The sequence below is a fragment of the Rutidosis leptorrhynchoides genome, chromosome 3 (genome assembly GCF_046630445.1).
Source record: "Rutidosis leptorrhynchoides isolate AG116_Rl617_1_P2 chromosome 3, CSIRO_AGI_Rlap_v1, whole genome shotgun sequence".
NCBI classification, from domain to species: Eukaryota; Viridiplantae; Streptophyta; class Magnoliopsida; order Asterales; family Asteraceae; genus Rutidosis; species Rutidosis leptorrhynchoides.
Window position 1 is genome coordinate 557,253,908 of NC_092335.1, and position 7,912 is coordinate 557,261,819.

The following is a 7,912-nucleotide window of genomic DNA, read 5'->3' on the forward strand; positions in this document are numbered from 1 at the left end:
GGATAAAATCCGGTTTTTATCCGGTATTTATCCGGTTCTGGGGCAACGGCTAGATCCGGTCGGATCCGGATCGGATCCAGGAACCGGATCCGGTTCTGACAGGATCCGGATCTGACAAGATCCGGTTTCGGATTTTTTTTCGGATTTTTTTCGGATCCGGTTTTTTTGTTCACCTGTAGATGCACACATATTTCAGTTTCAAACAGGAGAAAACATCCGAAAGAAAGCTTTAAACCCCCATTTACTTTCACAATAACCAAGACACCACAGTCAATATGAAACTCTCTATTCATATCATCGAGAAATATAAAGTTTTCCTCACAGAAGTTAACTACATGGATGGAACACTGACAGGCCAAGACAACCAAGTGTACTAAAATTATCGTTTGAGGACCTTCTCTCAAACACCTTGCAAGATTTTGCACATCAAAAGGATGAGTTACTAACAGATTTGAATACAGCCAGTTAGTCCAATTATTAAAAGAGAGAGTTAATAGTTATATACAACCTTGAACCTTCATATGGCATGTGGTAGCACAGACCTGCAAATAATAAAGAAATTTTGATCATTTACTACCGGCAACAATTCATGCTGATCAGCATCACATTTGCATTTTTATACCTTCACTAGCAGCTGTTAGATAAGAAAATTCCCTACCCAAGGTTAGGGTAGGATTCACTAATGGAAATATATAAGATTAAGATATTAAATGAAACAAAGGAATGTATCTATTGTAAAAAAATAAGTAACCAATTCTTTGATTAAAAAAGTTGTAAAAAGGTTCATAAAATTATCCTACTGCCAGTACAGAATTCAAGTCTCAGCATTACAAAGTAAAACTCAACAGATCTATTGCTACCTCCACATCTTGATGCTTTCATATAACATATCATATCTGTCTAAAGATACGACTCATGCTCATCCAAGGAAATTCATAATCACCAAATGCAGCACCAAATTGCATAAAAGAAAATCAGCAAAAGCACGCTCTGGAGGTAAATCCTGCATAAAAAAAAAGTTAACGTCATAAGTTGAGGTCAAAACAAAACTTACATACATACAACATGTGGTTAAAGATGGTGATTTCAACACGTTATTAGCGGAACAGGTCTAATTATACTCTACCACTAATAGCCAATAGCCAAATGGCTAAACTTTTAAACATAGCTAATACCTAATAGGCTTTAAAAGGCCATAAAGTACAAAGTCACCAAAGTGTTTATCTAAAATAAAATTACTTTACAATTATCAAGAAGATAAAAGACAAAAATTTGTGTGGGTCGGCCCAACCTGAAAAATATATGTCTATATGGTTTGATCCGTTGCACCAACCTCCCTAACCCTAACTGCCCATATTGTCATCTGTACTTTACAGGACTACATTTCTAGTGAAAATAAGTTAAAGGAATGTTCCATTCTTAGTTTCGTGCAACAACAACCAACATACCTTGAATTCCTTGTTTTCTTTGTTGACTTGTATACGAAGACAAACTGTATCACAATGATAAGATAGTGAGTTGCCAAGACAATATGTTAAACTGACATCAAAACATACATCCATGAAACATGGATTTAGATATAGTTTACCAGCTAGGACAGCTGTCCCTACACAAGAAAGCACACCCGAGAGAAAAGAGTTGAATGGGAACGATCCAACTATTGCCATATAAACCACCTGGAAATAAACTAAAACAAATAAGCTTCGTTTTGAGTTTCATTTAAATGGAAGAAAAGGCAGATGAAGATGGCTTCACATTTTCTTTTGTTTTACTACTTAATAAGAGTAAAACAATTTTTTTATTATTTGTATCAATTTCTTTTGTATTAATTCCAGGCAGGATTTAAAACCCATGGAAATTTGATTCTATCATTTTCATGGAGTCTCAATTTTACTTTTAATTTTATGTTACTATTTTTTAAAAAAGATTTCCTACTTACTGGCCAGAGGTCCACTCGGAAGCAATCTCTCTATCCGTCGAATAGAGAGAGGGATGACTTTCTCTACTTTTGAGTGTGTTTTCACTCTGGGTGGAGAAATGACTTGTTTTTATTCTCGGATAGGGGAAGGATTGTCTACATCTCACCTCCCCATACACCACTCATGTGGTATTGGGTTTTGTTGTTGTTGTTGTTGTTGTTGTTGTTGTTGTATCACATAGTAAATACTATTATTATACAGCAACTTCATTAATAGTCAATGACTGATACTTTGTAATCAAACTGAAAGATCTTATTTTCATTGGTTATATACTAATATCACCACGAGATTTCCTTTGTATTATGTGAGAAGAACTGACAATTTAATTTCAGTCTCTCTATAACTCTATCTTAGAAATATCATTAATATGAAATCAAACCAGAATTCTATATTTACACATAATTTGAGATTTAAATTTATTATTTAATTGTATAAAAGTCCAATCCGATTAATCCCCAAGTTGCCCCTCCCTCCAAAGTCCCAACTGAGTACTTACCGAGTAGCGAGTTTTACAACCGTGTACTGTACACCGCTAGTATATGTTAGCGGGGTCAATAGACAATAAAAATTCCTTCGATTTCCACGATTACATAACACAAACGGAGCGGTTTACCACATGATTTAACGAAGTCTGACAGACTACTAATAACTTTAACAACCAACTCAAGCAGACCACCAGCAATAACATAAACTCCCTAAATGTAACTCATATATAGAAACAGCTATAAATCTACAATATACACTCAAAATCACATACCGGTGATTAAAAAACCACTTATAGATATGCAATAATGTGACTATGATCTATTAATCACATACGTTGGCCATTTAATTAAACATATATCAACAAATCTTCATCTTTCAGTTCAATACAGATGTGTACAGTCGATCTTCATTAATTAGATAATCGTAAAACAAAATAAGAATACCTGAATTAGAGCAGTGGATACAGCAAATACGACGTACAGATCTATGATCTAGAAGAAATCCAATAATAAAGTAATTAATTTACATAATTAGGGCATATATACATATGACAATTAAGATAGAATTAGATCAATTTATTTGATTAGTTGGAGATAAAAAAAATAGGGGAACCTTGAGATTAGTTGGAGTAGCGGAGTAAGCAGATCGGAGAGAGTGAAAGAGAGCTTGTGCACCATCTTTGCTCGTCGGCGATTTCCCCATTTTTTCACACAATCTGATTACAGTTGCAGTAGGTGCCTTAAATCACATATTTAGATTTAGATTTAGACTCAGAACATTTAATTATTTATAGATTGTATGTGATTCCATTTCATCTTGGCCTATTAGCTCAGCTGGTTAGAGCGTCGTGCTAATAACGCGAAGGTCGCAGGTTCGAGACCTGCATGGGCCATTGTTTTTATCAACACCATCTTTCCTAAGTTGTACTAGTTTATTTTCTTTAAAAATGATTAATCTTTTACTTACTTCTTTACATTAGCAGTTTATGATAATAAAAATAGTTACGGAGTATGAATATTTCAAGATTGTTTATTGTTTCAAGACTTAATTCCGCATTGGTCCTTAAAGTTTACACTTTTTTTCAACCCTATCCCTAAAGTACTTTTATTTCACCATAACCTAAAGTTATGCTATGATTTCATTTACGTCCTCATGATTAACTGTCGTTAAGTCCAATCAGTTTCCACTAGATCATATGAGGGAACTTTGGTCAATGTAATTTAATAATAATAATAATAATATATAATAATAATAAACCTAACAATGCTGCCTTATTTAATCACAATCTCACGCTAGCAGTTCCAGACTTTTCATCTTCTTTTTCACATTCACATAAAACAAAACTTACCAAACAAACCCTAGTATCTTCAATCCAATGGATCAACCCATGAATGTTCCAACCTAGTGCAGTTTAACAACAGTGTGGTCACAACTGGACTGCACAAAATTACCAAAATGGTTACTTGCATTTGGTTTAAACTGGACTGCACAACAGTGTGGTCAAATTATAATTCTTATGCAAATGGTGGTTGATATGTGTTCTGAACAATTAAGTTGTACTTTTACAAGTCTATGAATTCGATGTAAAATATAAAATGGTATACATGTAAATGACTAAATGTTTAAACTGATCTGTCAAATGCATACAGTTGAGATTACGATTGAAATTTGTTGTATTTTAAATTATAATTTTTTTTTCCTACTACTTTTTGGGCCGGAGGTCCTATTGGAAGCAATCTCTTTATCCGTCGAACAGAGAGAGGGAGGACTTTCTTTACTCTTGTGAGTGTTTCACTCGGGGCGGAGAAACGATTTTTCTTTATTCTAGGATAGAGGAAGGGTTGTCTACGCCTCATCTCCCACATACCTCACGCATGTAGGATTGGGCATGTTGTTGTTGTTGTTGTTGTATAAATGGACAATATAACCCTCAGGTGGTATCCACGTGATAATGACTAAATGGAGATGATATAACACTAGTAAGCAGCAGGGACGAATTTGAAACCGTATCCAAACAATAAGGATAACCCTGGGAAAACAAAACTTTAAGGACAAGGATGAAAAATAGTGTAAAAATGGCGTATTTAAGTCTTGTTTCAAATTGAATAAAACATGACAAATTTATTACTCCCTCTTATTGAATTCTATTCTCTAGTTTAGTTAAGTACATTTTAAAACAAAAAGAATATTTGTAAATTGTGTTTTGTTATTTGAGAACAATTAAATTGGTACTTAAATAAAAGAGGTTTAATTTTTTTGCGAAGACCTGCCATTGAGTTTTGAACTATTGATTTTGTAGCTAAGTTTTAAGCGTTGATCATTTGACCAATCAAACCTTATTTTAGTATTGGTCAAAGGTCAAAGTTGCCATTTCTGCAACTTTACCACTCATCTAAAGGTTCCAGTTATTCAGTCAGGCTAAACAATACGTGCTGTCCTGCTGACTTTTCAAATGAACAAGAATACAAGAAACATCATGTACTGCATATCTCATATCTCAAATATCACAAATACACATCCTTTCTGTAAATAACTGTATAACTTCAACGAAAAGACATACACCAACATAAGTTTGAGCACACAACAGATAATGTATATTGTTAAATGTGTGCTGTGCTCTGCTACCGTTCAGACTTTCTACAAAAATTGCACCAACACTTAAGCCGCGACCATATAATTCAAGTGATAATGCGAACTAATGTATAATGTCAAACGAGATCTTGAACTGGATTTATACTTCGAGAGGAAAATTATTTCTTCGTAGAAGCCTGTTCTGACAGATACCTACATATAAGAAGACATAGTTACAGCAGCTATAAATTAATGAATCCATATTTTAGGGGGGTGACTACCCCTATCTTTCGATTACATAAAACATTTTGCAGAAGCCTAAAAATCATTTTATACATAAAAATAGTTATTATTGAAATTGTATGTTATAATAATCAACAAGCAAAATATTTATTAGTTTGCAAAAGGTGCCTTTAGTCATCCCAACCCTATCTATTTTGACCTGTCTAAAATATTTAGCCGATATGACCTGTTAACCAACCGGCCCCTTTTTTTAGACATGTTCAACTACTGGAAGACAAGATCCATGTGGTCCTACTAGCCAACTCGTTTTGCTACCTATATAACTAATAAAACAAAATAGAAAACGAAGCACCACTTACTTCCCAGTATAGAATCCCGCAGAGAACCAAGCATGCAAAACAGCTGAGAGATCCGTTTGAGACGTCTTGTCTCGTGCCACATTTACAGACCCCGTCTCTACTTCTTGCCCTTTCTTTCCATCTGCAATTCATACACAAGTTATGGTGCTTCTTTATTCACATGCAACAAAAGCGAATAACACTATCAAAAAAGCAGATACTAAAATTATAACCGACCTTGTTCTACATTAGGCATATCGGTAGCCTCTTTGTTAAACGAATGAATAGCTTTGTCAACGGCTCCCATCGCAGCTTTAATAAAACCATCATCATCTAAAGAACCCGAGTTTCCATAATGAGCACAAGCTGTACTCCCAACACATGTTTCACTTGAGGTGCACGGTGCAGTTGAGTACGGACACACATAAGGACGACAAGTACATACAGGTGGTCCCGAAGTTTGCGGTGCAGATACATTACGGTATTGAGAATCATAAGTGGCACCGCTATCATAACTATAACCATAACCATAGCTATAACCTTGTGATTCCCAGTTTCCGTATTGGTAAAGTTGTTGCAATAGTTTTTGCCTTTGTTCCTCAACAGCATTATATTGGTTGAGTAGAACGTTGTACTGTTCTGTACTTTCAGCATTAACGTAATTATAATCCGTATCTTGAACCTGATCACCGTTTGACGGACTCACTTCTTTCTCAACGACTCCTTTTTCAGTTACAGTTGAATCTGTAGTCTTTCTCGTATCAATTGACTTCTTTTGTTCATCGGTATTTTTATCATTTGTTTCCCCATATGCACTATACACAAAACAACAGTCAGTTAATCTATGCCTCAGCGAATAAGAGGTACAAACATATGAGGTTCATGTACATACAAATTTGCACAAGCATACGTTTTAGTTTTGTTACTTCTAGTTAATAAGTTAGGCGAACTTTCTTCGTCGTCTTTTGTGATTGTTTCCGCTTCCTTAAACGACCCACCGTCACCTCCTTTGCTGTGCATTATCTGAACAAAAGGCGGTCATTGCAAAAAGTCAGCAAACTAATAGATTCAATAAGGCCTAATGCCACTTGGCATCCATCCACAAGCTCTAAAAAGAGGCCCAGCTCCTCATAATATCACAAATGAAGGTCAAACATAGATAATCTTATACGGATATATATTGTACAATCAAGTAAAGGTGCATTTTGCAATTGAAATCTCCTTCCCATATGAATTAACTAATGAGTCAGGACTTGAATCTTTATGCTTATATAAGCTACAACTATTTAAATCTGTTGTTTCACTTTCATTTATAATTAAAAATTAAAATTAAGGTCTCTGACTGTATGCTTATATATGTACACAACTCTAGGTAAGAACAACGTACTTATTACAGTATATACAGTTATATACATGTATATCACAAAACCTAGTTTCTTCACATTACAAAATCGGCAAATTTGTAAGAGTTTATGAAACTTAAGCAATTTATAACAAAAATTAGTCATTTTACATATTTAAATTCAAGTCAAAATTCAGAACTCAACACACATAATATACAATTTATTACAAAAAAATCGCCGTTCAAAAAAAAAAAAATATATATATACAATTTATTTATTACTATTATTAATATTAATTTTGTGATCTGAAATATAAACAGAGAAAGAGAGAGACCTTGTATTTAGAGATAGCGTCATCTAGGGCTTTGACAAGGGCAGAATCGTCCCAAATTTGGCTATTTTTCGCCATTGTTTTCTGCTGCGAGTGTGCCGCAATTTTCATTTTGGAAGTGCTATGTGCTAAAATTCAGGGATACAAAGAGTTCAAATATTACCCTCTATACTTCTAAATGTTACACTTATTCCCCTCACATTCTAACATCTGAAGCTCAACATGTGATTAGATTTTCTCCCGTTGTTTATTTTTACTCTTTTATTTATTAATAGTGAAATGACCCGTGAAAATACGAGTTTGTTTAAATAAAACAGTTTAATTATATGTTTTAGGTATTAAGTGAATATAAATGTTAAAGTCATTTAGTTTATTGCCCTGTGGAATCACGGATTCCGACTAAGAAACTTGTCGTTGATTTTACAAACATAAAGTTCGCTCAAAGTTGAATATTTATATTTATATTTTTAATAATAATAATAATAATAATAATAATAATAATAATAATAATAATAATAATAATAATAATAATAATAATAAATGTCTTTTAAATTTTAAAAAAAAATAAAATTACAATTTAGGAGAAATTAATATTTCCTTTTATAATAGATTTTGTATTAT

At 33.5% G+C, this 7,912-nt stretch overlaps 2 protein-coding genes and 1 non-coding gene across 5 annotated transcripts; 1 reads left to right on the forward strand and 2 right to left on the reverse strand.

The window, feature by feature from the left end:
- Positions 1–275: 275 nt before the first annotated feature.
- Positions 276–3,205, reverse strand: LOC139898578 (dolichyl-diphosphooligosaccharide--protein glycosyltransferase subunit DAD1-like). 2 transcript variants are annotated; one of them, XR_011777062.1, is made up of 6 exons: positions 3,078–3,205; positions 2,909–2,956; positions 1,589–1,676; positions 1,449–1,492; positions 861–1,003; positions 276–542 (listed from the first exon to the last, which is right to left on the reverse strand). XR_011777062.1 is itself a non-coding variant. In XM_071881335.1 (5 exons), the coding sequence occupies exons 1-5, from the start codon at positions 3,165–3,167 to the stop codon at positions 920–922; spliced, it is 354 nt and encodes a 117-aa protein (XP_071737436.1). In that variant the 5' UTR covers positions 3,168–3,204; the 3' UTR covers positions 733–919. The 2 variants fall into 2 exon arrangements, 1 of the variants encoding a protein (XP_071737436.1); XM_071881335.1 differs by lacking the exon at positions 276–542 and having other exon boundaries at positions 733–1,003; positions 3,078–3,204.
- A 78-nt stretch (positions 3,206–3,283) lies between these two features.
- On the forward strand, positions 3,284–3,357 carry TRNAI-AAU (transfer RNA isoleucine (anticodon AAU)). Its single transcript has one exon. It is a non-coding gene; the product is annotated as a tRNA-Ile (tRNA).
- Positions 3,358–4,953: 1,596 nt separating this feature from the next.
- LOC139898579 (uncharacterized) lies at positions 4,954–7,404 on the reverse strand. 2 transcript variants are annotated; one of them, XM_071881337.1, is made up of 5 exons: positions 7,295–7,404; positions 6,528–6,640; positions 5,855–6,432; positions 5,639–5,759; positions 4,954–5,249 (listed from the first exon to the last, which is right to left on the reverse strand). In XM_071881337.1, the coding sequence occupies exons 1-5, from the start codon at positions 7,400–7,402 to the stop codon at positions 5,216–5,218; spliced, it is 954 nt and encodes a 317-aa protein (XP_071737438.1). In that variant the 5' UTR covers positions 7,403–7,404; the 3' UTR covers positions 4,954–5,215. The 2 variants fall into 2 exon arrangements, with proteins under 2 accessions (XP_071737438.1, XP_071737437.1); XM_071881336.1 differs by having other exon boundaries at positions 6,510–6,640.
- Positions 7,405–7,912: the final 508 nt, after the last annotated feature.

Excerpts from the sequence above, each read along its gene's own strand:
- LOC139898578 (XM_071881335.1), bottom strand. The coding sequence starts at position 3,167 with ATGGGGAAATCGCCGACGAGCAAAGATGGTGCACAAGCTCTCTTTCAC. Across the intron at positions 2,957-3,077 it reads CTACTCCAACTAATCTCAAG|ATCATAGATCTGTACGTCGT; the intron begins GTTCCCCTATTT and ends GATTTCTTCTAG. Across the intron at positions 1,004-1,448 it reads AAGAAAACAAGGAATTCAAG|GATTTACCTCCAGAGCGTGC; the intron begins GTATGTTGGTTG and ends TTTTTTATGCAG.
- LOC139898579 (XM_071881336.1), bottom strand. The coding sequence starts at position 7,402 with ATGAAAATTGCGGCACACTCGCAGCAGAAAACAATGGCGAAAAATAGC. Across the intron at positions 6,641-7,294 it reads ACGCTATCTCTAAATACAAG|ATAATGCACAGCAAAGGAGG; the intron begins GTCTCTCTCTTT and ends CCTTTTGTTCAG. Across the intron at positions 6,433-6,509 it reads ACGTATGCTTGTGCAAATTT|TGCATATGGGGAAACAAATG; the intron begins GTATGTACATGA and ends TTTTGTGTATAG.